The sequence below is a fragment of the Naegleria lovaniensis genome, assembly GCF_003324165.1.
Source record: "Naegleria lovaniensis strain ATCC 30569 chromosome Unknown tig026, whole genome shotgun sequence".
Lineage (NCBI taxonomy): Eukaryota > Heterolobosea > Eutetramitea > Acrasida > Naegleriidae > Naegleria > Naegleria lovaniensis.
The window spans coordinates 278405-304744 of NW_025407848.1; the positions used below are offsets into that span (position 1 = coordinate 278405).

General features: G+C 37.8%; 12 protein-coding genes across 12 annotated transcripts; 6 read left to right on the forward strand and 6 right to left on the reverse strand.

Moving 5' to 3' along the window:
* Positions 1-446: 446 nt before the first annotated feature.
* Positions 447-2120, reverse strand: C9374_006067 (uncharacterized protein; the record flags this gene model as incomplete). The annotated part of the gene is made up of 1 exon (XM_044695887.1): positions 447-2120. The coding sequence occupies one exon, from the start codon at positions 2118-2120 to the stop codon at positions 447-449; it is 1674 nt and encodes a 557-aa protein (XP_044547363.1).
* A 78-nt stretch (positions 2121-2198) lies between these two features.
* On the reverse strand, positions 2199-4358 carry C9374_006068 (uncharacterized protein; the record flags this gene model as incomplete). The annotated part of the gene is made up of 1 exon (XM_044695888.1): positions 2199-4358. One exon carries the CDS (start codon positions 4356-4358, stop codon positions 2199-2201), a length of 2160 nt encoding a protein of 719 aa, XP_044547364.1.
* Positions 4359-5387: 1029 nt separating this feature from the next.
* Positions 5388-8910, forward strand: C9374_006069 (uncharacterized protein; the record flags this gene model as incomplete). Its single annotated transcript, XM_044695889.1, has 2 exons — positions 5388-5722; positions 5781-8910. The coding sequence occupies 2 exons, from the start codon at positions 5388-5390 to the stop codon at positions 8908-8910; spliced, it is 3465 nt and encodes a 1154-aa protein (XP_044547365.1).
* A 44-nt stretch (positions 8911-8954) lies between these two features.
* C9374_006070 (uncharacterized protein) lies at positions 8955-9506 on the forward strand (the record flags this gene model as incomplete). The annotated part of the gene is made up of 1 exon (XM_044695891.1): positions 8955-9506. The coding sequence occupies one exon, from the start codon at positions 8955-8957 to the stop codon at positions 9504-9506; it is 552 nt and encodes a 183-aa protein (XP_044547366.1).
* A 50-nt stretch (positions 9507-9556) lies between these two features.
* On the reverse strand, positions 9557-10839 carry C9374_006071 (uncharacterized protein; the record flags this gene model as incomplete). Its single annotated transcript, XM_044695892.1, has 2 exons — positions 9557-10027; positions 10087-10839. The coding sequence occupies 2 exons, from the start codon at positions 10837-10839 to the stop codon at positions 9557-9559; spliced, it is 1224 nt and encodes a 407-aa protein (XP_044547367.1).
* Positions 10840-12097: 1258 nt separating this feature from the next.
* Positions 12098-14523, forward strand: C9374_006072 (uncharacterized protein; the record flags this gene model as incomplete). Its single annotated transcript, XM_044695893.1, has 6 exons — positions 12098-12552; positions 12606-12991; positions 13049-13233; positions 13294-13443; positions 13532-13874; positions 13925-14523. 6 exons carry the CDS (start codon positions 12098-12100, stop codon positions 14521-14523), a joined length of 2118 nt encoding a protein of 705 aa, XP_044547368.1.
* A 142-nt stretch (positions 14524-14665) lies between these two features.
* Positions 14666-17150, forward strand: C9374_006073 (uncharacterized protein; the record flags this gene model as incomplete). The annotated part of the gene is made up of 2 exons (XM_044695894.1): positions 14666-16452; positions 16727-17150. 2 exons carry the CDS (start codon positions 14666-14668, stop codon positions 17148-17150), a joined length of 2211 nt encoding a protein of 736 aa, XP_044547369.1.
* An 88-nt stretch (positions 17151-17238) lies between these two features.
* C9374_006074 (uncharacterized protein) lies at positions 17239-19369 on the reverse strand (the record flags this gene model as incomplete). The annotated part of the gene is made up of 2 exons (XM_044695895.1): positions 17239-19030; positions 19257-19369. The coding sequence occupies 2 exons, from the start codon at positions 19367-19369 to the stop codon at positions 17239-17241; spliced, it is 1905 nt and encodes a 634-aa protein (XP_044547370.1).
* Positions 19370-19837: 468 nt separating this feature from the next.
* Positions 19838-21112, reverse strand: C9374_006075 (uncharacterized protein; the record flags this gene model as incomplete). The annotated part of the gene is made up of 1 exon (XM_044695896.1): positions 19838-21112. The coding sequence occupies one exon, from the start codon at positions 21110-21112 to the stop codon at positions 19838-19840; it is 1275 nt and encodes a 424-aa protein (XP_044547371.1).
* Positions 21113-23033: 1921 nt separating this feature from the next.
* Positions 23034-23360, reverse strand: C9374_006076 (uncharacterized protein; the record flags this gene model as incomplete). The annotated part of the gene is made up of 1 exon (XM_044695897.1): positions 23034-23360. The coding sequence occupies one exon, from the start codon at positions 23358-23360 to the stop codon at positions 23034-23036; it is 327 nt and encodes a 108-aa protein (XP_044547372.1).
* A 774-nt stretch (positions 23361-24134) lies between these two features.
* On the forward strand, positions 24135-24845 carry C9374_006077 (uncharacterized protein; the record flags this gene model as incomplete). Its single annotated transcript, XM_044695898.1, has 1 exon — positions 24135-24845. One exon carries the CDS (start codon positions 24135-24137, stop codon positions 24843-24845), a length of 711 nt encoding a protein of 236 aa, XP_044547373.1.
* Positions 24846-25045: 200 nt separating this feature from the next.
* Positions 25046-25943, forward strand: C9374_006078 (uncharacterized protein; the record flags this gene model as incomplete). The annotated part of the gene is made up of 2 exons (XM_044695899.1): positions 25046-25716; positions 25775-25943. 2 exons carry the CDS (start codon positions 25046-25048, stop codon positions 25941-25943), a joined length of 840 nt encoding a protein of 279 aa, XP_044547374.1.
* Between the last annotated feature and the right edge of the window lie 397 nt (positions 25944-26340).

Consider the following 26340-nt stretch of genomic DNA (forward strand, 5'->3'; position numbering starts at 1 on the left):
CGTTGGCACCTGGCGTTGCGCAGATATAATTGTGCGCTTGGGGTTTCACTGCTAGTCCGTTCGCGATTAGAAAGTACTCCAACACATGAACGAATGGTGAAACGCAAATTTGAATCAAAAGGAAGTAGGATGACACTACTATTTGGTGTTGAATTAATTCTGTTTGTTCTAAACGAATGATCATTGATGCAGGCTGAATGTCTCTGAGCTGGGCTGTTAGCGGAATTTGCGTCTTCGATTTGTGAGCAAAAAGGAGCATCATTACGAAATGTGCGCTCATTGGAAATGAGAACGTTCTAATGTCTTTATTTGGACACCAAAAAGAAGTGAGCAACATTCGCAACGTTGTATTCTTGAAATACGAGCGAGAGGACATCACGATAACATAAATGGGTTTCATTATTATAATTTCTTGAGGGTTAAATGAGGTTGAAATAAGGTCGATCTTATTTCTTCTTTTGGTTCCATTGTAGCATGGCATCCTTCACAAGCTTGTCAACAACTTTTGATTTGTTTTTCTGAATCTTGGACGCACTTTTTGATTTCACATCCATGTCTCGTTCCTTAGTTTCTTGAGATGAAGAAGGATTGGGTGTTTTGCAATTCTTAATTCGTTGCAACAGTGAAACAGGTGTACTTGGCGTGAATGGTTGGAGAGATTGAGGTTGTGAAGATGTACGTTCTTCAACTGTTGGCTGAGAGGATTGTTTAGGAGTCATGTTGGTGTTTGTTTGAGATGATTTTTTAGAGGGTGTTGCTGTGGTAGTGTTATTTTCTTGGGAGTGTTTGAAAGAGGAAGCGCGTTCTTGGGATGATGACAAAGTAGGTTTGGTATCTGATTTTTGAGAGGCAATGGATGCAAAGGAAAAAGGTTTTGATGCTTTTTGGGGTGGTGCTATTGAGGTACTCTTCTCACTATTCACTTTTGTTTTGCCTGGTGTGACACTTTTCGATTGTGAAGATGGAGTTTGGGAAAGTTTGTCGTGCTTTCTTTCTTCTTGAGAAGTAATAGACTTGGGCTCCTCTTCTGGTTGTTCTAAGGTAGGATTTTGGGTAAATAGAACGTTGTCATTCGCTGTCTTCTGTAGGTCTTCATCCTCGTCAATCATTGCATTGTCATCTTCTTTTGTTTGTTCTTGATGTTGAGGAGTGGCTTTTTGGGATGATTCTTGTTGTTCTTCATCGATTTGAGTATCTTCATACGAAGCGTCCATCACTGGTGACACGTTTGCAATATCAGCCTGTTTTTCAGAAGAGAACAGGGGCTGCTCATTGAGCTCGTCAGATTCTATTGAGAAAATAAAATCTTCATCCTCAATCTCGTGTTTGTTGTCATCCTTCGTGTCCATGTGAACTTCTGAGGCAGCATTATTGGCTTTGCCGTTCACATTGTCAATAGGTTTGGTATCGTTTGTCACTGCATTGATGTTATTCGCTTTGCTCTGTGAATTAGCAGTGGTTGCGTCTACTTCCTCGACAATAGCAACCACAGATGGACTCGATGGCTCATTAGTATTTACAGTTTGGCTGCCTTGTGATGCCTTCTTTTCCATCTCTTCGATAGCATCATCAAAGACTGTATCATCATCTTCAGCGAAGATAATCACTTTTTCATCGGTAGCACTATCATCACCTACTCGGGGAAGTGTTAAATTGTTGGTACTTGCTTTTGAATGCAAATTCTTGTTGGCATTAAACGAGAGAGAGGAAGCCACAGAGTTAATGACGGAATTCTCCACAGCTTTCTTTCGGACAGATCCCGGAACAGGAGAAACAATATCATTGTAGTGCTCATTCTCACTCTTCTCTACTTGCAAGAATAAAGATGGGTTATTTCCACAAATTACTTCAATAATTTTAGATTTCACTTGTAATTGAGATGCAAGACCTTCCCAATTTGTGGGTAATTCAAATTTCACTGGCATTCCCGATTCTTTATCAAAATACAAGTGTTGAATGGATTTAATCGAAATACTATCCTCAGTCGGATAGAATTTTTCATACTCTCTCTCCAAAAACAATATTAATTCTTCATGATTTGATATGGCTGATGACGGAAAGGAACAGAACGCTTTTCCGTTGCTCAAATAAACGTCCAAATGATAATTTTGATTCGACATTTTTTTTGGCGCGTTGTGGAAGTTTTTTGCTTCTTCTCTTTGATTGAACTCGAAAATCAAAACCTGAACGAATAATATTTATTCCAATACATCATTTTCAGCCGTTGACAATCTTTTGGCAACCACTGTTTCATTTTGTGTTAGACATTGATGGCGAATCGAGTTGGATGATTTCTTTTGAGCAGCAGACGGTTTGTGTTTGCTGTTGGAGTAGCTAGAAGCTCTCTCAAGTTCCCTCTTGATCATTTCCTCAGAACCCATTACCAATGCGTTATAGAAGAATGAAGACTTGTCCTTATTGGAGGTGTTGAAAAGAGGAGAAAGGAAATAATCCTTTGTTGAATTCTCACCAAAGTACATGAAACCACACTCGTTCACTCGTGTCAAGTTGTTCGTGATTTTTGTGATGGTAATGCATTTCACACCCCAGACGTTATCGGCCACTTCAATGTTGGTGGTACCAGAGCTTTGGTCAAATCCTTGAGATTTCAAACAGAATATATATTCATTCTTGTCCGTGTCATAGAAATTACTGCAAAGAAGATTGAGAGTCTTTTGAGAGCTTCCAAATTTGAATAAGGAATTTCCACTCGAGAGATTAATCTTTTCTTCGTAGCAATAGAAATCTCTGCCTCCACTGCCTGAGACGCTAAAGTGAGGATCAAATAGTTCTGTACCTAATTGTCGGGTCATCTTGTTTTGTTTCTTGCATCCTTTCAAACATGTATTGAAGTTGCATTGCTCAAACATGTTAAACACTTCATGATGAGGATATGGAACGAAGGTTTGATATTTCCACTTGTATGTTTTTTCCAAAGATAGATCGTTCAACACTCGTTGGAAATTGTTCTTTGGAGAGCAAGCTTGTAAAGTAAAAACTCCTCCACCTCTGCTCAAATAGTCTTTGTGAATTTGAGCTGGAATGAGTTTGTTACTTGCAACAGCTTCAGTACTCGATGGAATGGTATACACAATTTCCCATGCTGGTGTATCATTTTCAAAGTCCTTTACAAATGAAAGATGATCCATTGAGAAGAAGAGTGCAGACTTCATCTCGACTTGGGTTTTGAAAAGAGGTTCAGTGGAAATGTCCATAGGTGAAGCAATGGCATGCAAATATTCCATGACTGCCTTATTGCTCAACAAGGCGTGATGTCTCGAAACGGAGTGACGGCTTTTGGAACTTTTTGATTGAGGTAAGCTCAACGTTTGAGAAGTTGAATCCACACTGAATTGATAGTGCTGATAGGAGCCACTGGTAGATGAAGTGGTCGTTGTGGTCGTTGTACTTTCAGTGTCAGCATCATCTTCTTCTTCCTCGTCTTCATGATTTTCCTCATCATCATCCTCATCAGCAGCATCATCCTTTTTGGATGCTTTCATTTCAAAAGCGTCACTTTCATGATTCGAGGTCATATTGGGCGAACTAGAAGCAAGGTTAGGAGAATAGGGAGCTTCCAAATTCACTGATGAAACAAGGCTTGAAGTTGGAGTCGATGGTTGTTGTTGCAACGCGTGATACAATTGATGACTGTGATTGCTTTGGTTACTGCCGACAAGAGTTGATGCATCGTCCAGAGTACTTGCTGACTGAACTGAGAGGGTTGTATTGGACGATGAGTTCAATTTTCCTTGCGTACTAGAATTGCTTGCTTGTCTTTTGATTTGAGTGGAATGGTTGATCATGGTCACAGTTCCACTGTTGATTGCCAAATTACTGTTATCACCACTTCCTTTCGATGATGATGATGGTATCGATTTCAAACTTCTCATTCTCTTTGCAACATGGCTCTTAAAGTCATCACTTCTGACAAATCTAGGAAAAGCTTCTCTCCGTAAAAAGCTCTCAATTTCCTTCTTCTTCTCGGCATACAAAGCCTGTTCATAGTATGCAGGATTCTGTTTCATTTGCAAATACAAAGACAACAATGGTACGAATCGTCCATTGCAGTCTCTCTCTAAAAACGATTTGAACAATGAGAGGAGTGTTTGAGAGGCTGAATTGGGAGAAGGCATATTATCACTGTTACTGTTGTTGGATAATGACGATGTCTTGGAACTGATAGGTGTAGGAGGAGTTGAGATGTTATTATTCGTGTTGGCAAACTCTGGAAAGTTAGTGAAGGCTAAGCATCGATCAAAGTCAAAGACATAACATCGAAAGAGAGAACGTTCCTCTTTCGTGAGTTGAACGTTGCTTGAACTGTTACTACTACTGCTGTTGTTTGTTGTAATCATTTTCTTCTTCTTGAGAGGTTGGTACGATGTTAGTGGTGTGATGTCTGAGAGAGAAAATATTCGTGTTAGGTATTTACAAGAGGCAACGTTGGGTGTTGTTTTTGTTGGTGTTATTTGTTTTTCTAGTTGGGTTGATGTTGAATCGTTGATAGGGACTCTCTTCAGGCTGCTAGTAGTCATCATGCACTTCAGCATTGTCCTAATGAGATTCTTCTTGTCCAAGGTTGGTAATACACGTCCCGATTAGTGAACAAAAGCGAACCGTCTTAACTTCATTGTTCATGTTGTTGGCATTCCCGACCCTAAAACGATTTTTTTAAATTGCAGGTGCGTTTCTTCTTTCATGACTGTACGGAACCATCTCTCATGCTATGGCGGCGCATCCGACGTTGAAGCGCACTAAAAACCTGTCAGATATTCGTCAAGTCAAAAATGAATATGAAAGCATAAAAAAATTTATTCGTTGAATGTCATGCAGTAGAATTGGTAATAGTTCTGGTTAGGTGCTAGCAGGATCTGTCTTCCGTGAGCTGTTCGTTGCACGCTGTTGTTTACAAGCTTCAGCTGAAGCGAATAATGGTGTAACGTCTATGGCCTCTATATTCGTTTCAGTTTGTCTGTTGTTGCAGTAAGAACCAAGTTGCTTCGTTCTTCAAACCTTGCAACAATCAGAAGAGACTCACTCATTTATTTTGATTCTTGAGTTACTCAATCAGCTGACGTGGGATTGACGAATATCTGACAGGTTTCTAGTACCAATTGCGCCGCCATAATACAGAATGGAGACCTCACGACGAGATTGGAAAGCTAATTTATTTTACAGTTCCTTCTTTCTTGTTTGATGAGATTCGAGGAGAAATTTTAAACTAATGAACAACCTAGGTAAGGGTATTACACGAACCAAAGTTTTAAACGAAGAGGATTGAAAATTATAGAGTAATCTCAAGGAAATGGACCTAACCAAGGAGCAAGAAAGAAGAATGGTTTCACTGTGTGCTGCTTTGATTGTCCCTGTTCAACCAGCAAAAAATGCCTCCAAAAAGAAAAAACACCTCTCGCTCCAAACAAAAAGAAGCTGAAGATCATCAGAACGACAAACACGTGAACGAAATTAATCCTTCATCCAATAATGTTGATTCCGATCATCACTCAGAAGCTGTGGAGAGTGAATCAAAAAAGATCAAGCTTTCGGGAGAGCAGACATCTTTGACATCCAATGAAGAAAGAATGAACGTTTTGACAAGTCGATTGGATAAATATGATGAAAAAGCTATATCGGAAATATTTGAAATTATTCAAGCGGAATTGCTGAATGAGAATAGTACTGTCTTTTCGATTTTAGAGTCATTCAAATTGATTGAAAAGTATGTTGTAGCTTAAATTTGCCTTGGGCTTATCCTTTCTCACATCATGCTCTTTCAGCTTCGTTTTCAAATATTTAGACGAGTCAAAACAGTCTTCCAAAGAATTCATATTAACTTCAATTGTAATAGCAAATCAACAATCGAACTTTAAGACTGTTGTTCAACATCCCAAGTTTGACATTCTATTCAAATCGTCTATTGCTTTGAATTGTGAAACAGCAACAGAAAAATTGATTTTGATTGTATTTTTGATCAATTGTTTCTCTCATATCGATTTATTGAGCAAGCTGTGTTTGGATTTAGTTTCTCTTCCTCTATGGAAACATGTCAACCCTTCAAAAAGAAATGCTGAGATTGAGAAACGTAATTTATCCAAGTATTGGAAAAAAATTTCAAGCAAAAAAACCGCTGAGGATGCTATGAAATCAGACTTTTTGCCATCTTTGGTGAGCCACTATCTAAATATATTGAACTCTCTCCAGTCAACTGATATGGAAGAAGATATCAAAGAAGCCAATATGATTTATTGTGAAAGATTTTTAGAATTTTTAATTGACTTACTTTCACAACTTCCCACAAGAAGATTTTCTAGATTTTACTTGTCTGATGCTCATGTATTAGAACATTCAAGACTTTTCATCAGATCAGGAGCTTCCTCCAAGAAGTTCTCACAACTTGTTGAAAATTTCGATTTTTACTTAAACTTTGATATCAATGACGATACTGGTGTTGCTCTTTCACCCATCGAGGCTATTGGTGTTCATTCCGAAAATATTCAAAACCTACAACACACTGCGTTTAGATATTTTCCAGAACAATTAAGGAGTCTCTACTTACAAGATATCAGCACAATCCAACAGAGAAATTTTCTAGAGAGTACTCTAAAGACACTAAGCAAGGATGAGCTATTAGAATTTGCAAAGAAGCTAAACTTTGTAGGCCCATATGAGACTGGAGACGACATTTCTCTCGAGTTGTTAATAGAAATCATCGTAGCAAATCACGAGAAAAAACTATCTCAAATAGAACGTATTAATAAGACACCTATCTATCCAACAGAAAAAACCATTTGGGAAGATATCACTCTGACGAATTCAGCTCCGCCAAACATGCTGTACAAAGGTTCAAACATACCTCTTCCCAAGCTAAGCATTCAATATCTTTCTCTTTATGATTATTTATTGAGAAATTATACACTGTATAGACAAGAGAAAACTTTCAGTTTAAAACGATCTCTGGAAAATATAATTTCTGATTTAAAGTATGTCAAGAACATTAACAGTGGAAAGACTGACTTTTTATCTGGATTTAGAATGGCATTACCTTTGTCCAAACCTTTTGAACTGATACAAGTAGCCGCTCCAAAAATTGGAGAATCTGTACCATCTCAAGTACAAGGTGTTATTTCTATTGATTTGTCACGTATTGAGTCTGAAGATATTAGAAAAGAATGGGAAAATATTCGAAAGAATGATATTCTATTCCTTGTGCACATCAAAGCATCTTCTCAAATGGCATTTGATAACGAGGAAAGGTTTGACAAGGGCTATGGAGTTATTTCAATCAGAGGCTGTGAATTAATCAGACAAGAAGATCAAGAAGGAAATATCATTAACGCCCAAACAAAATTGGCAGAAGAAGATGAGACTCTAGAATTCGACCTTTCTTCGTCTGTAAGAAAATTGGTGGTTCTCATGGATCCGGTCCAATACGTATTAGATAAAGCAGAGCAAGATAAGTCCAAGTCTGACCTTTACTCACAGTTTAATCTGGTGATTCGACAAAAACCGAAAGACAATAATTTCAAAGCGGTTCTTGAGAGCATTAGAAATTTAATGAATGAAGGAGTAGACCAAATTCCTGATTGGATTACTGACTACGTACTAGGATATGAACCATCCACGGAAGAGGAAGCTGTTGTTGGTGAAGTGACGGTAGATTTTAGAGATACCTTCATGGATGAGAATCATCTTAAAGAAGCTCTTTCGATCACAACAACGCCTCCATCTCCAGCATCAACAAATTACTTTAAAGTTTCCTTCCTGAATGGTCAGGCTAATTCATATCACCCTTACATTCCACGTGACGTAAGAATTCGCTCTAATAATGTTCATCAACATAGATTTAATACTCAACAAGTGAAGGCAATTACTTCAGCATTGCTACCTGAAAAGGGCTTGGTGTATATTCAAACTCCACCGAGCTGTGGAAAATACCAAGTATTGACAAAGATTATCGAGAATCTATACCTCAATCATCCACAACAAAGAATTGTGATTATTACAAGGTCGAACCTTACACTGAATGCTATTTTTGAAAATTTAGAAAAATCTAGAGTACATGAACGCCATTTACTTCGACTGGGAGGTGAGAAGAATGTTTTCAGCAAGTTTGGACGAGTTAATTACATGCTAGCACAACGCTTGGAAGCATTGAAAGCTTTTGACATTCTCGCTTCATCTCTTGGGATGGCACAATTCATCAATACCTCTTGTGAAACTGCTTCACACGTTTTTATTGGAAAAGTTTTCCCACGCTGGAAGGCCTTTTTAGAACAGGCACAACTTTTGAAAGAAAATTCAACCACGCCAAATGATCTTTCCTTCTTTGAAAATAATTTTCCATTCATTGACTACTTTAAGCAAGTGTTAGAAGTTGACAAAATTTTCCAATCTACTCAATATGATGAAAATATGAACAGAGCATGTGAGCTCTTTTCTGAAATTTCACTATTATTCGACATTATTTGTGAATGTAAAGTTTTTGAGAATGTGAGAAATTACCATGGAAGAAGCAATCATATCCTTACTCACCAGTCACGAGTTGTTGGAATGACATCCACTCATGCTGCCATCAAGAGAAGCTCATTCAAGCAACAACAATTCGACTATAACACATTAATCATTGAGGATGCAGCTCGAATTTCAGAAATTGAATCATTCATTCCAATGAGTGCTTCGTCTCGACTCAACAAAATCATACTCTTGGGTGACAACAATCAATTACCACCCCTTATTTACAACAAGCAAGTGGAGTTATTTAGCAACATGGCACAATCCATGTTCACAAGATTTTCGAGATTTATTGATGAAAGTAAGATGATCACGCTGCCACATGACGAGACTGAAATTTCTTCAAATTTGGTGCCACTATTCAAATGGAATTATCCTGAATTTATGATCATGTGATACCAACTGAAACGAAATTGAATGGATTCAGATTTAACTATCAAATGGTCAATATTGAAGATTATCAAGGAACAGGTGAAATTCAGCCATACCCACACATGTTCCAGAATTTAGGTGAAGCAGAGTATGCCATTGCTCTCTACATGTATCTTCGTTTAGTAGGTCATGAAGCAAACACCATTACCATTCTTACTCCCTATCAGGGTCAGAAGAATCTCATTCGATCCATTGCAAAACGAAGATGTGGATCTTTGGGAGAGCCAAAAAAGATAACTACCGTCGATAGGTATCAAGGACAATCGAATGACATTGTCATTTTGTCAATGGTTCGAACAACCAGCGCCGGATACATGAATGATTCAATAAGAATGGCTGTTGCTTTCTCTTGTGCGAGACGAGGATTGTTTGTATTGTGTCGAGTGTCAACATTTGCCACCTGTAAGCCATTCGCTGAACACTCTCTCATGGACATTTTCAGCAAGGATGGTCGATCAACCAGTGCTTTGCAATTACAAATTGACAATGAAACTGAGTCTGTGACAAATGTTTTTGAGTTGGGAAAGGTGGTGTTGAAGCTTGCACAAAAGAATGTCTAAAACAGTTTGTTGCAATTTTTCAAAATGTTTAGTGAGTTGACTTAATAAATTCAATGCCAGTTTGGTTTGTCATTCAACAAACTCGTCAATGAAGGCAAAGGATACGCTTTGGGAGGCTCTGACAGCATCACATGCAAAGGAGGTAACTTTTCTCTCATGACTGACATTGAATCCGTATGGTTGTTCAATCTTTCATACGATGGCGCGTGTTGATAATGTGAAGGGGGATGCTCTTCACAACACTCTTTCAACAACAGACTTGATGCTGACTGTCCTCCCCTAGCAACATGTTGTTGCAGTTGAACGATCGTATTAGAGACAGATCCGTACTCGCCCAGAGATGAAGAAGGGCTCGATGCAGGTGATTGATCACTGAATGGAATGGAAGGAAAATCACTTCGCCCACTCACTCCACTGTTGTACGGAAGTTGATTTGAGGTCAACCTTAAGGAAGCATTCGAAGGTGACACTGGTGGAGAATGACGACGAGGTTGAAATATGGAGTCACGCTGGAAACATCTCTATGGATAGTCATTCTCGTAAAAGTCGGTATGCTTTGCATGTCATTGCATGATCGTACATGTCCAACAGCCACCTGTTGTGTCGAGTACGATGGTTGAAGCACATGCCTAGTTGAAACCTCCTCACTCCTGATCGCTACATGTTGGTGATCATCATAATAAAAACGAGTTTTCACTTCTGGTGTCCTATTCATAGGGTTCATAAAGGTGTGCTGTTGTTGTGTTGCAACATCCACATGCGCATTAGGTGCAACAACACCTTGGTGTTGACAAGAAGCAGCGTGTATGGATGCTGTCATTTGACACAATGCAGTCTGAGACTCTCTCGTGGTACTTTGAGTCGACATCCTTGCAACCTCGTGTAATTTCGTACTGACAGTTGGACCTGTTTTGTGTTTTGGTTTTGAAATTCCTTTCGAGCCAGTGTTCGAAATTTTCTTCTTCTTATTGTTCTCTTTCAATGGATTCTTTTTGAAAAACCAATGAGAGAGATGATGTTCTCCCACTTGTCTTGTCTGTACTTGGGTACTATTCTTTCCAAGTGAAGTCGATGTAACAACTACAACACCTTCTTCTTCTTCTTGATCCTGACTGCATACACTGTCATCGGATGAAGAATTATTGTTGTTGTTGGAACAATTCAGGCTACCACTCACAGTGTATGATGAGTGAGGATGGCTGTTATTGGGCAGATGAGAATTTCCTTCTGCTACCATCTCTGCTTGATAGATTCTAACCTTGGGATCTTTAACAAAAAAGTTGAAAGACTTGGTGGTTGGTGATGATGATGATGATGGAGTAACATGGATCATTCTGAACGTTTGAAGGAAATATCGTTGAACGAGATGAAAATATATACAAAAAGATCTTGAATGGATAGTAGTAGAATATCAACGACGAGTGTGGTCAAAGAGAGAGATCTTATATCTTGGCGTCTATGATAAAATTGGTGATGATACAAAAGTTTGTTCTTGGAGGTACGCAATAATGGGGGAATCAAAAACGCGCACTTCCTTTCAAAGACTGTAACTTTTCGTTAACAAGTTTCTTCTATTGCTGGGAGCTGTTCCTGAAGGAATGTATGGAGCAATTGAACACTGTTTATATGAACAAGTGTACGATGAAAGTAATCTGATGGAAAATAACAACGCACAATAAGCGCTCAAAAATATGTTGTTGCTGCACGCAAGGAAAAAGGTGAACCTCTGTTGAGTGATTTTGTTTTGTGTCGTGCGTTGTTCTGTTATGAATATCGCAGGTAAGAGATGTCGTGCTTGGTGATGGGCTGTTTTTGTGTGTCCATGCGAGGACAATCGCGTGTGATGACCAGAAATGGACACGAGGTCGAAGAGGGCAGAGGATTTGTTGCAAGCAGGTTCATGACCACGCTTGATAAGAAAAGAACCAATGCTACTTTACAACATTGTGTGTTGTCAACTGTTGGTGGTTGGATAGTGTTTCATCCTTGGAAGTTGTCGTTATTTTAGTTATTAAATCTTTGTGTTGGTTCGCACTGAACACATGAGGAAGCATTAATTCAGGTTGACCACGCCTTTGAAGACCTAATTAATTATTTTAAAAAAGGAGATTTGCTTCTCCACCTCCAAGATTTTGTATCAGTTTCGTCATTTAAGGTGGTTATGGAAGAATTCATAAATTAAGGCAGTCGATTTTTCTTGTTTTGTAGCAGACAGGTCCAGCTGGATCAGAGTCATTTCAACCGATTCGACTCGGGAGACTGAATGAACATCAAAAGCGTTGTTTTTTTACATCCATTCAAAGAATGTTGTGGTTCTACCTTCACTTTGACACATCGATTTTTGATGAATAAGGTTCAAGTATAGCAATTGAAGAAATTGTTTCCAAATCCCAAATGAAACATCTGATTATGCGCGAACTATGAAATTTGACACTTTGCATTTTTTAAATCAAAAACAACAAATCTGTGTGAGATTGTACTGCCTCATCATCATCATTTAAATTTCATCAACAACAAGACTAGGATTCGCTCACACTATTTCATCGCCTGATGATTTACTTCATCAACAACAACATGATCACAACAACACCATGATGAAATCAAATCAATCGACTAGAACCCTTTCCATTATTCTCTTCTTCCTATTCATCATCGTCATCAACAATATTCCTCTCATTAATGCCTGGAATTACACACTTGGAACTCTCATTCCCAACATCCAAACTTTGTCCACACCTTCTCAATTAATTCTCGTGAATCCTTCGAATGGTGCTGCTCTCTCGAACTCCTTTTCGACGAATCAAATTCTTTTACAAGTCTTGATTCCGAATGAGAGTCCACAACAAACACCTCTATTGAATTATACAGGAACACAACTCTCCATGGGATGGATTGAACTAGAGGCTCTTTCATTTGTAAAGGATGATGTTTTGCCAATTGTACCTTCTGTGACACTTCCATTGCCTTCGAATAGTACGATCATTCCTCCAGCACCTTCAGTGATTTCACCTTCTTTATCCATTGCAGTACCGAATGTATCCCTCTCGTTGAGTGTGACCAAAGTAAATCGATCAATACTTTGAGTCATGAAAATGTCAGATCGAATGCCACGATGAATCAAGGAAATTCAAAAGAAAAATTTGAAGATGAACATGCTCGATCGCGTTTGGATCCCTATCGACAATTAGTGACACAGGTGAAAGAATGGAAAAACAAACAAAATGTATTATCCAATAACAAGAAGAATGATCGTAGACAGAGATTTTACACACCACTGACAGGTTATTATCCCGTTTTGGGAACTTTTGGAGGATCGCTGTCACCCAGCAATTTTCAAAGTCAAGTCTCGTATTTTATCTCACAAAAAGCTTTAAACTCGTTTCGATTGGACAATGTGACGAGTTCGAATGGTGTGAATTTGTGGAAAACCACTTCTGTGGAATTTACTGAAACTGTCTTTGGCTTGAAGGCAAAACAAGGTAATTGTAAGTAATGTTATGAAGAATGAAACAACAAACACTTCAAATTTATGATCACTGTAGCATCTCCACACACGATCTATGCCATGACAAGTGGCAAGTTATGGCTTGTGAGTAATGGAAATCTTTTTTCATTAATTACCAATGCAGCAAGTACAGAACAAGACTCGACAGATGGCACCTATGGATCTGCAAGTATTTACAGTGATGGAAATTATCAAGATATTGAAATTACAGAAGATAATGATGTATGTTTTACAATTTCATTGGAATTTTTATATTCGTGATATGAAATCATTGATTATTAGGTTTATTTTCTTGAGAAACGTAAATTGAGAAGACTTCGTGGTGGTGTCGTTACAACCCTCGTGAATTATGGTATCAATGTATTTTCAGATGGAGATGTTACCACTGCAAGATTGAATCAACCTTCATTTATGACAAGTGCTTTTGGAATGGTAAGTGATCGATGGTGTGAAATAATTGAACACTATACAGAGACTAAATTTCACATAAATGTGTCATGCTTTTCGTGGATTGAAACAGCTCTATATTTCAGACACTGGTAACAATCGAATTCGAGCGTTTAACATGACGAGTGGAATCTTGACCACTATTGCTGGATCAGATTCTGGTACTTCAACGACAGGTCTTACGGACACAACACTTGGAGATGCTCTAAAGTATTCTCTATCACAACCAAAAGGTATTGCTGTGAATAGGAATAATGGTGTGATTTACTTTGTGGAAGGACTTTCAATTCGAACATTGACTCCTCAATGTGATTCTGAAAAAGAGGAACCAATGACTGAATATCCATTTTGTAAATGCAAGAATGGACTCTTTTACAATGGAAGTAATATTTGTGTGTCGTCGCTATTGAATAATGGTACTTACCAAATATACCTATTACTCCTAGTTTGGTTCAAAATATTTCAGTATTTGGTTTTCAAGACTATGTCGTGAGACAATCACAATTCAAAATCTCTTGGACCGTTGAATCATTTTCGATCAGTGCTGATTTCCAAAATGCTATCAACAATTCATTTACAAACTACAAGTATAGTTTTGAAATTTATTCAGGTGAAAGTGAATTACTGTCCTCCACACAACGAACTGGACGAGCAGTCTATTTTTACTATAATCGACAATTTAGATTTTTACCACCCATTGTCATTGAAGCCATGCTGAACACAACCATTGGAGATCGAGTAGTTTTTAACATGGTCATTGAAAACTCTCAAGCTCTATTCTCTAAAAATTTGACTATTTTGGAAATGCCACAAATAACTTCCTCTCAAATAACAGGTTTTTATCCATCTGTTGGAGTCGCATTGACCACACCCTTCATGATGAATATAACTCCTATCAGTACCAGTGGAGTTTTTGCTCAAATGGCTCCTTTCAGTTATGCCTTTGGTTTTTACAAACCAATTGGAGATGAAAATTATATTCGAGTGACTGATTTTGTCACACCTGCCACTGATACGACTCCAATTTCTAAAACTTTCCCTTTACCATTTCTGGGAGACAAATAGCTGTCAAAAAGGATGTTCATGTAGTCATTTTCGTTCGAGATAATGCTGGAAAAATTTATCCAACAAAACCACAGTTACCTCACAATTGGATGCCCTTGTCGATCCACCTCCACAAAATCCAACAACTGAACAGTTGATTCTTATGGCTCATGATACTTCTCAGAATTATTCGAGCATGATTGATAAGATTGTTGTCACTTCTCAAAACTATGCTGTCACTCTTCCAGTCCTTTATCGTGCCTTAACTGCGAGTGTTCATGTTTCGAGTGGAAGTTTACATAAGGTCACTTCTAACTTGGCAACAGCATTGGGAGATACAATTCTAGAACAACAACAAGAAATATCACAATTTGGATATGTCAGAACCAAGACATTTGACAACTCTCAACTCATGTTAAATATCATTTCCCAAATGATTACATTCAACGGAACAGAAAATGTGAGAGAAAAGTTCACCTCATTACTTTCACAACAGGTAATTTCTCAAAGTTCCTCTCTTTCCAATGGTCGTCTCAATCCTTCTCTCGTTCTCAATTCAAAGAATGTCAATATTACTCTTTCAAAAGTGATTGTGGATGCTTCTGTTGACAGTGCTACCATCGAAAATAATAGTTCATACGGAGATATTTCATTAAGTTTGAAGAGCACAAATGGAGCACCACAAACACTTTCACCTCGAAATATTGGACTTTGCTTTGTTTCTCTAGTCACCACAGATCAATTTTTACCTCTTGAAGCATCAAGTAATACTTTGAAATCTCTTTCTAACATTTATGACTTTAAATTTTATGAAAATGATCAATTGGTTATTTTACAAAATTTACAATCACCCATTATTTTGAAATTCAAAGCGATGGAAAATACAAGCACATCATCTCAGAAACAATGGATTGCTTGTAAATATTGGGACGAGGTCAACAGAAATTGGAGTTCTAATGGGTGCCAATTTGCAGGTCTCGAATCGGCAACCAATAGGTTGATTTGTCATTGTTCTCACACGACCAAATTTTCCACATTTTTAGAATTTAACATGACACAAATCAATGACGAATATGGTATCGTACGTTCGAATATTATTTCTCTATTCACTGCACAGATCGCATTTGGATCGTTCTTCGTGTTATGTTGTTTAGTCATTTTTATATTTCTCATTATTTTCCGCAATCAACAACCAGTGAAGAGTCGATTAGTGACACCTTACTTGGGAATTTTAGCATTATTTGTAGAATCTGTACTCATTTATGTGACTCATCGATCCTTAATTGTTGCCAAATTCACTCAACCTATTCCATTAGAAATTGATGAAAATTCAGATGCTTCCTATTTCAATCATATTGCAACCATATTGGTGAACACTCTCAATTTAACAGCAATTTTCTCCTATTTATTACAAGTGTCACGAATTCAATTCATGCAACATCTCTATAGAAAATTACAATTCAATTATCATCATGAACCATCCAATAGGAAAACATCATTCCTCATTCGAATGCTACGAATCATGACTTCAAAAACTCTCTTTTTCACCAGTTTATTCATTTTCGCATTGATCAATATATTGTATTGGACCTTATGGGTGGTGTTGAGAAGAGTTTCAACCACAAGTACCATTTTCAATCCTAAAACCTATGTTTCTATTGTATCCATTTCATATGCAGTGGTGATATTATTTTGTAGTGCAGTCATTTCATTGATCTTGTGTTTGGATTTTATTCCATCCTTAATGAGAGAAGTGAAATTTCATTCGTCATTGAACAATTTGGAATCATCCAATGAAGCTTCACAACAAAAGACAAAGAAACACAATGTCCTGGCTTTAAAACCTTTGAGACCTATTTGGAATATGGATCGACCATTGTACTTTAGAATGGAAATGATATTATACTTGATCATGTTTGTGTTTTTGATGGTTCAACAGGGATTGGGATTGTATGTGCAGAGCGTTGGAGTGGTGAAGAAAATTCATTGCAAAACAATACTTTCACACAGATTCAATTCTTATTTGAAATTTTGTATACATTGAGTTACTTGTTGGTATTTGGAGGATTTGCGAGTGGCATGTCACTCTATTATAGAATTCAAAAGTATTCGAAAAAGAATAGAAATAGCTCTGGAGAATCCATTCCAAATGGAAGTAGTGGAAGTAACAATGCCATGAATTTAGAAGAAGAAAATGAAATGTTGACCTTACTTGCGATGAAAGAGGATGTGCCTTGTTTGAACGTTTTTGTGTGAAAGAGTTTTCTGTTGAGAATTTATATGCTTGGAAATATTTGCAACGTTGTAAAGACAAACTCTTTGGCCAAGATATCTCCGTCATCACTGAAATTGTTCTCACTCTGAATGACAATTATTTGCAAAGCGGAGCGGAATACGAACTCAACGTACCATCATCCCTTAAATCTCAATTTAAAGTGCTGAGATTGGCTCTGCAAGAGGCGACAACATTCGAAAGCAAACACAAAGAATTGATTGAGAAGGTTTACTCGGACCTCATTGAGAATTTGCAAATGAACTTGGGTGACACATTCTCAAGATACGAGAACACAGCTGAATATCTTTCATATAAGGAAATTCATTCCTTGCAATTTGAGCTGAATTCCAATGTCAAGATTGTGGAAGAATAGGTCAACGCAATGTATAAATAATAATTATTGACAATTTATGTATTGGTTAAATATTAACAAAATTTTTGGTGTGTTGTTGGTCAGGTGTTTAAGCACTCCAAACGTCTTTTTGATATCTTACGCCTAGTTTTTCGAGGTAATCCATGGCTGCCTTTTCGTCCATTTTGCCATACTTTTGAATACTGTTCAAGATGACCTTTTCCACGTCCTTGGCCATATACTTGGCATCACCACAAATATAGAAATAAGCTCCATTGTTCAAGAGATTAAACAATTCTTCACTTCTTGCCTCCAGTTTGTGTTGAACATAGACCTTACTGCCTTGATCTCTGGAAAAGGCAATATCAAGAAGGGAAATCACTCCATCTCTGGCGGCACTCTCCATTTCATTTTGATAAATGTAATCCTCTGCCTTCTTTCTGCAACCAAAATAGAGGTGACAAGTTCCTAATGCAACACCCTTATTCAACATGGCTCTTCGTTGTTCAAGGAAACCAACGAATGGAGCAATACCAGTTCCAGGACCAACCATAATGACTGGAGTTTTTGGATCAGAAGGAAGATGGAAATTGGATTGACGTACGTAAATGTAAGCTTGTTTGCCAACAGCCATTCTTTCAAGATATGATGAGCAAACACCTTCTCTTTGAGTACCGTTTGGAATCTTGTATCTCACAACAGCAACAACTGCAGAAATAGCTTCAGGATGCAATTGTGAAGAGGAAGCAATGGAGTAATAACGAACTTGCATCTTTGGCACAATTTCTAAGAATGCTTCAATTGGCAAGACAACAGATTTGAAATAGTTCAAAACGTCCAATGTGATACGGCTTTCCTCCTTCACAAATTTGTGATATTCGAGCTTTCCTTCTTCACTGTTCGAAGCAAGCAATTTGAGCTTGGCACGTTCGCTTTCATCAGTTGCAAAATGTGCCATTACCTTGAATGCCTTCTTCTTTGCGAGATCACTGAGCTCGAGGTAATAGGTCAAAGCAATTCTGATGGTCATGGCATCCTTTGGGAAGTAGCTTGCCAATCTATTATCCTTGTGATTTCTCAATTGGAATGGAGTATCAGCCTGTTCGTCACTAACACCTAATTTCTTGAGATATGCATTGACGAGAGCTTCATTATTAGCTGGATAAACAGCAAGATGGTCACCTGCTTCATATTTGATACCGCTTCCCTTGATGTTGAAATCTACATGAACTGTACTTCTGTTATCTGTTCCCGATGCCTTTAACAATTGTTCGTTTCTTGTGATTGTTGAAAGGAATGGATGTTTAGCGTCTGGAGAATGAGTAGTTGTCTTGAATGGTGTCATGGTAATTGGCTTCTTCAAATAATCTAGAGTGAACTTCTTCTCATAATCGTCCTCTTCTTCTTGAATTGTGGTTGAGAAAATTTCCGAAGCTGTCAACAACATGTGTGTCTTCCATTCTTCAAAATCTTCTTCGATATCTGCATCAGCATCTCCTTCACCCTTTTCATAGAATCTTTCGCCTCCTAATTCTTCAAATCGTTTATCGAAGAATCTGGCCATTGCTTGATAAATCTTGTATTGTTTGTTACCCAATCCGAAAACAGAAAATTTGACACCAGAAAGAGAGTCATTCGCAAGAGTTGTGTCCTTATAGTATTCATAAAAGTCACGTGCATTATCAGTTGGTTCACCTTCACCATAAGTTGCGACCAATAAAACAACAAGTTTTTCTTGGGACAATTCTTCTGGCGAAAAGTCAACCATGTCTTTTGAGATGGCATTGAAGCCATACTTTTTAGCATCTTGTGCTAATGTATTAGAGAATTCTTCAGCTGTACCTGTTTGAGAGCCGTAGAGAATAAGCATTTTGGGCCTTCCATCATCGACATATTCCTTGCTAAATTAAAAAGTAGTTCATAGAGTCCGATTGATGATGATGAATAATTTCATGAATGATGAGGAAGAATGTATCAAGTTACACGTGTTGTACAAAAGAATACAGAGATATTCACATCATGTGGTAGATCGATACAACATATGGATCATAGATATCATGGAAAATAATGTCCGGAAAATATTCGTGTGTTCATCATCACGAGTTGGTTCTCTTTGGAAATACTTACTTTTCCAAAACTTCTTCTTCGGCTTCTTCAGTACCATCCGACCTGAAAACAAACCAGTAAACAAAGAAAGCTCCAATCAAACCTAAAAGTCCATATAATAATATAGCAGCCATGTTGTATTTGAAATATATTTATCTACGGCAAAGATAGCGTTTGAAAATTCGGCAACGTGTCTCAAAAATAAGGGAGAGCTGTTTGTTGAAATTTTTTTGGACAATTTTCTCCTTCAATTTATTCTCGATCGGCCTAGAGATGATGAACGTCGGGGTTGTGTTCCGACACCAATTCCTCGTACACCTGCAACAACAAGGCAATCATACCAAGCCTGGAGGACCAAGAAGAGTTAAAACAGAGGACGCAGGTGCTGACTCAGTCCGATCCATTCCTCTTTGTGGCACAATTTGATTGAGAGATAAACACGTGTACGTGTGTTGTCCAGCAAATGTGAATTGTTCCATTGAGGAGAGAATTGAGGGTCATTGAATGTCATGAGGAGAATTATCGTGTTGTCGTCATGTTAATAATAATAATAATTGAACCTCTCTTTACTGGGTCTCTTGAAAGTACGTCTCTCGTATCAATTACTTGGTTTCAGAAAATAATTCTCTACCAATCAACATTCTTCTAATTTCACTGGTACCTGCTCCAATTTCATAAAGTTTAGCATCTCTCCAAATTCTTTCGACTGGATAATCCTTGGTATAACCGTTACCACCTAAAGTTTGAATTGCTTGTGAAGCCAACCATGTTGCCGATTCAGCTGCATACAAAATAGCAGCAGCACAATCCTTTCTCAATAATCTACTGCTTGCTTCTCTGTCACAAGCACGGGCAACTGAATAAACATATGAGCGACAAACACTGAGCTTGGTATACATGTCAGCAAGCTTTCCTTGCATTAATTGGAATTCACCAATTGGTTGACCAAATTGTTTTCTTTCATGGACATATGGAATTACAACATTCATAGCTGCTTGCATAAGTCCCAAAGGTCCTCCAGAAAGAATGCATCGTTCATAGTCCAAACCAGACATTAAAACTTTAACACCTTCGTTGACAGTTCCCAAAACGTTTTCAGCAGGAACTTCACAATCTTGGAAAACCAATTCACATGTGTTACTTCCTCTCATACCGCACTTGTCAAGTTTTTGAGCAGTGCTAAACCCTTTGAATCCCTTTTCAATAATAAATGCAGTAATTCCCTTTGGACCTGCATTAACGTCAGTCTTGGCATAAACAACCAAAACGTCAGCATCAGGACCGTTTGTAATCCACATCTTGTTGCCGTTCAAAATATATCGATCACCCTTCTTTTCAGCTCTAGTTTTCATAGAAACAACGTCTGAACCAGCATTTGGCTCACTCATAGCCAACGCACCAACATGTTCTCCACTGATGAGTTTTGGCAAGTACTTGGCTTTTTGTTCCTTATTACCAACACGGAAAATACGATCGACACACAAGTTTGAGTGAGCACCATAACTCAACGCAATGCTACCACTTCCAACTGACAGTTCTTCAACAGCCAAGGTATGTTCAAAAACTCCCAAACCAGTTCCACCATATTCTGGGTCAACGGTAATTCCCAAAAGACCCAAATCTCCCATCTTCTTCCACAATTCCTTGACCGGAGCATTATTGGTCTGATCCACTTGGGCAGCGATTGGAGCAATTTCTTCCTTTACGAATTGTCTAATACTCTCTCTCAACTGAAGTTGTTCTTCGGTGAGAGTACTATCAATAACGACATTGCTGAATTTTCTTACGCATGATGATGATGTAAGAACAGAGTGCTTGTGTAAGGTGCAATTGGTTGATGATGAAAGGATACGTTGAAGCGATTTTGTGGCTCTCATTTTTTTCAAATCAAAAATCCAACTTTATTCGGAGCCGTTTGTTACAACAGGAACAAGCATTTTGAAAACCATCAAGGTGACAAAAGCGGAACAGCCACCTTTGAGAATGCTGAAAGAGATGGCTCATGCAATCCTCAAAAGAGTGTCAATCCTTGAGAATTAAGTGATGTTTAGAAAACCAGTTTTGAGTTTTTACAGAGATGGTGACTGTCCAGCCTATGACATAACATCTCCAAAACATGATCAAAAAAACAAAGAATTGTCCCTTTCGCATCCTGTCATTTCTCATCTCTCAACATGTTTCTTTCTGCCAATACATCGTTTCATAATGCTGCTCTCATCCAACCAAGATTTGAAACCAATATTACTCAAACAAGACTTGATCCTCTTGTTCAAAGCGCAACAGCAGTGAGCATGTCCACTGCTTTTTTACTAGTGTTCTTGTTATTTGCATTCATCATTGGAGTTGTAATGCTTCGGGTCGAATCTCGAAAGCACATGAACAAGAATCAAGTTCTCATGATTCTTTTAATTTTAATTCTTTCATTGATTCAATGTTTGGTATTAGTCAGTAGAGATATTTTGGATCTCATGAATGTACGGATTCTTTCTCAATACGAAAGTATATTGCAAGAACTTTTCAACCTTATTCCATGGAGTTTAGGGATACTTTTCAAAACAGAAATTGCTCGATACGACTATTGGATGCTGGAATTCCGATGGAAGAGATTGTTGTCATGTACTTGTTTGAAAGTTGTGAATTATTCTTTGTTATTGTGAATTTAACGCTCATGATTGTCATTATGTGCTTTGTAGGAAATGTCTTTCTCAAACGGTGAAAAAGGCGACAGGATTGGAACATGAATATTCAAAGGCACGAAGGTTGACACTCGCCTTGAACGTTTGGACATGTATCGTTTCTGTCATTCTCGTATTCATTGCTTTCTCGAGTTCCATCTCTTACTTTTTCTATCAAATTTCATACATTCCATACATTTACCAAACTATCCTTCTAGTCATTGCGTTCATCACCTATGTCTTTCAATTGATCATTCAGACAATACTTTCCAACGTAAGTTCTTTTGAATATATTCCATGAAAAAGAAATCATTCTTGTTAGTATGTTGCCTTAATGACTCGAAATGTGATTCAAAGAAACACCTCGTCGTTGAATCACCTCACCGAACACTCAAAACAAGCCATTGTCAAAATTGTCGTGTTGCAATGTGGACTCACAGGTTGTGCTCTGATGCAAATTGCTGCACTTGCTTTTGCTTGTGCTGTGGATGAATTCTCCTATCTCGTGTGGTTTTATGGATTTTTAAACTCTCTGGAATCCTTTTATTTGCTTGTATTGGAATTGTGTTGTATCATCCAATATTTGCGTTTCGAGATCAGCCCCAACTCAAGAAAGAGCCAACCACACCAAAACTGCAGCAACATGATGTGAAAGCGATTCCACTGCATTCGAGTGTACAAGTTTGATATAGGGATATAAGGGTAAAATGGCACCTGTTTGGTCTCTAACACTCACAGTTGCTTGACACCAAGTTTATTCAACAAGAATAAAATCTTCTTCAGAAACGGCCAAATTCTCAATGTTCTTCTTAAATATCAACATGATATATTTCTGAGATGAATCTTTGCCACCTTCTCCAACGTCAGCACCATTCACAATTGCAATTTTCATACTGGTGATGTCAATACTTTCATCAAGATATTCAACCATCGGCTGTAATGGCTCTCATTCAATAACGCAAACGAACTGCTCCAAATTCAAAACCACGTTTGTTACTTAATTTGTTGACCATTTTGTGGATGTTTGGATTGGAAGCAGTAGTGAACGTCAATGAAACTAATCGGTTTCTTGGTGTGGCTTTTGAGATGGTATAGTCCATGTGTGAACAAAGTCTGTAAATGATTATTCTACTTGTTTCGTTTCAAATCTGATCGCAGACAATAAATCATCATTCATTCTAGACACATCATCAGGAAAAACGTTCATTGTTGATAATCCCGATTGTTCTTTAAATGATTTCACCTTTGCATAAAAAGAGCTTCTAGCATGATTTGGGTCGAAATTATATTCTTGTGCAAACAATTTAATGGCCGTAGTAACTTTCATTCCAACATTCTTCTTTGCAGCAACATATTGCAACAGTGCATCGATATTACTTTCTGTCATTGGAGAGGAATAATAGGACTCCTCTGCTTTGCTTGCTCGTTTTGCTTTCTTGATACTCGGCATGGATATATTATTTGAAAAGTCTTGTTGTAATCAATCAGCTCAGTAGTTGCAAGCACCCTTTGGAGTTTCTCAACGCTTCTTGATTCAATTTTACGATTTCATCATTGGAACACCAAATCAAACAATTTTAAAATGCTTTTAATAACCTAATTTTGAAAAAGAACAATGTGATGACCAAGACCGTAATTTATCAATTTTTCTATTTCTGTTATTTTTACCTCGCAATAGTATATTCTTTGCGACCTTTTAGCTCTCAACCTTTATAAACAGATTAAAAAATCATCCGTAGCTCTTCGTAATTAGTATTTAGCGGTACAGATTCCATTGCAATAATTTTTGCGAATTTTTTCTTGCTGCGTGCCGTTCTGTTTATCGTTTTATGCTTTTTATCCACACCAAAAAAAAGGCACGCCATTGGTTCACAACAACAAGCACAATGAAAGATCCGAACACAAGATATTCGTCTATACACACCGTCACATACTCGACCTCCACTCTTAAGAGACCACTTGCTGAGACTGACACCAAGGTCCAAAGGCAAGTCTTGTCGACTCGTACATCTTCTTTTGTTTCCTTCACCTCATCAAAGAACCATGATCAAGACAAGGAAAACGGTTCAAGCGACACCAAAAAGAGAAAAATAGCTGACACGGCAAGAAAGCCTTTGGAACCAATCCATATTCAACCAATGAACATTCCCCAACCAAGTACGGTAATATTTCGTCAGCCCGATCTATCATTCACGACCTTCTCAGGGACAAAACCCTCACTGATATGAACATTTCATCACTTGATGAAATCAAAGACAATTTTACCTCACCCATTGGAGATCTATTACGTGAACATGTCAGCTTGACAGATCTATTCATACCAGAGCTTTCTAACAATATCATCAAGCAAACACTTGCCAAGTTAGTAGGACCTTGTTATCCAATGGTCGGAACCATTACTCTCTACTCTGACAAGCGTTATGCATATTCATCTCTGTATGACGGCACAAAAAAGGATATTGCCAACACATCGGGTTTTGTGTTTTATTCGTACAACAGGCTGTCTAGGATTCTAATGGCAATGGGCCTTGGCAGAGCGTTGATATTCGTCAAGTTTGTCAATGGAAATGAAAACAATGCTGAGCTCATGGATTTGAAATTGAAAGCTTGTAACGATGGAATTACTTACAATGACGTACATTATACTTTTTTCAACGCTAGCAATTCATCTCTAAACACTAACGACGGAAGTTGTGTGTTTTTAGCCTCATGTATTGAAAGACCTTATTTAATTTCTCTTTTAGGAAACTTTGAAGAATGTGCAAAACAAGGAGTTGGCAAACTCATAGCTCGTATTGCCATGAGCAATGGAAAGAGCTACATGAGTAATGAACAGTTACAAAAAAGAGAAATCTTCATGCTGCAGGATGAGGATGAATTTCCTTGCGCGGATGGATGTGGAATGATGAGAGAGATAAATTTGAAAGAACATTAGAACAAACCAATGCACAACCATTTCATGCAAAGGAAGTAATACCTTATTTCAAAGAGAATGAAATTACAAAGATTTCTGCTATCCAGATACGGGTTCATGGTTTCAAAGGAGTGGTTCAAAAAGTGTCACACAAGCATTGGCGGGCCTTACAACAAACACATGGATTCACTGATGAGGTTACATGTTTAATGCGTCCCTCCATGAAGAAATATGAAACGAACATTGACATTTATCCCTTCATTGATGTTTTGAAATCATCTTCAGTCATTGAAGGTTCTGTGCATAGGACGTTCATGTCTTGCATGTTAAATCTGACCACCAAAAAAGACGAAATGAGTCAATTATTTATTCATTGGTTAGAGAAGTATCTTAGAGAGAAGATTCATCTGGATCGTTCGAATGCATCAGAACTTAAAAAGAAGTGTTTGAATTTATGCACCAATTATAGGTTCAAAACACAAATTGAAAATGGATTCGAGCCAAATTTCCCCTTGATTGCAAATCATATAGGTGATTCCATCACCAAAACGTGTGAAAAGCTGGTTCGCAAGAATCTTTCTCTCAAGATGCATCTAAAACAAACAGCAGTAAGGCTGATGGGAGTTATTGATGAGAGTATTGAGAACGCTCTACAACCTAATCAAGTGTTTATTCATTGTGACACTTTGACTTTAGAAAATTTGTACAAAATCAAACAAGCCATTATTTATAGAGATCCTTTGGTGTACGAGGGAGATATTCAGAAATTAGAGATTGTATTGATTCCTCCTAACGAATATCTTGCATCTCTGAGGAACGTCATTGTCTTTCCCAAAGTTGCAAAGGACCAATTAGCACCTCATCAGAAAATGGGTGGTGGTGATTTAGACGGGTAAGTACGACATGAATGTAACTACTGTAGTATATAGTTGCTTACATTTTGTTAAAAGCGACTGGTACTGCATTATCTTTGATCAAGAATTGTGTTCGTTAATGGATAAGGAACCAAATTTTATTAACTATGATGCAAACAAACAAGCACGGAAATCTCAAACATTCACATTGAGCTATGAAGAAATTAGAACTGAAACCATACGTCGTATTGCTCATAAATTTTGAAATCTCTACTCTAGACAAGCTGTGCATGTATATTCGACCTCATGAAAATGAATCACTTAAAAAAGAGCTTGCTAAATCTTATCATGATGCCATTGGATCAAGTAAGGGAGAGGCGATTGATCATTCTCAGGTTCTTCAATATGTCCAATTCCTCTATGGGCCATCAGGATGGACTTCCTTATGCAATGAGGTGAAATTCAATAATGGAAACGTGAATTTTGTCATTCCATCCCACATTGATCTAAAATGGAACTGTTTTGAACTTGGATTGATCCTAAAAGTTATTGACACTTACACCGTTGAAATGAAAAATTGGGATAACATCTCTCGACAACATGACTGGTTGAACTTTTTTGATGAGCTAGAGCTCATTTGGTGAGGTATAGTGGTCTTGAGG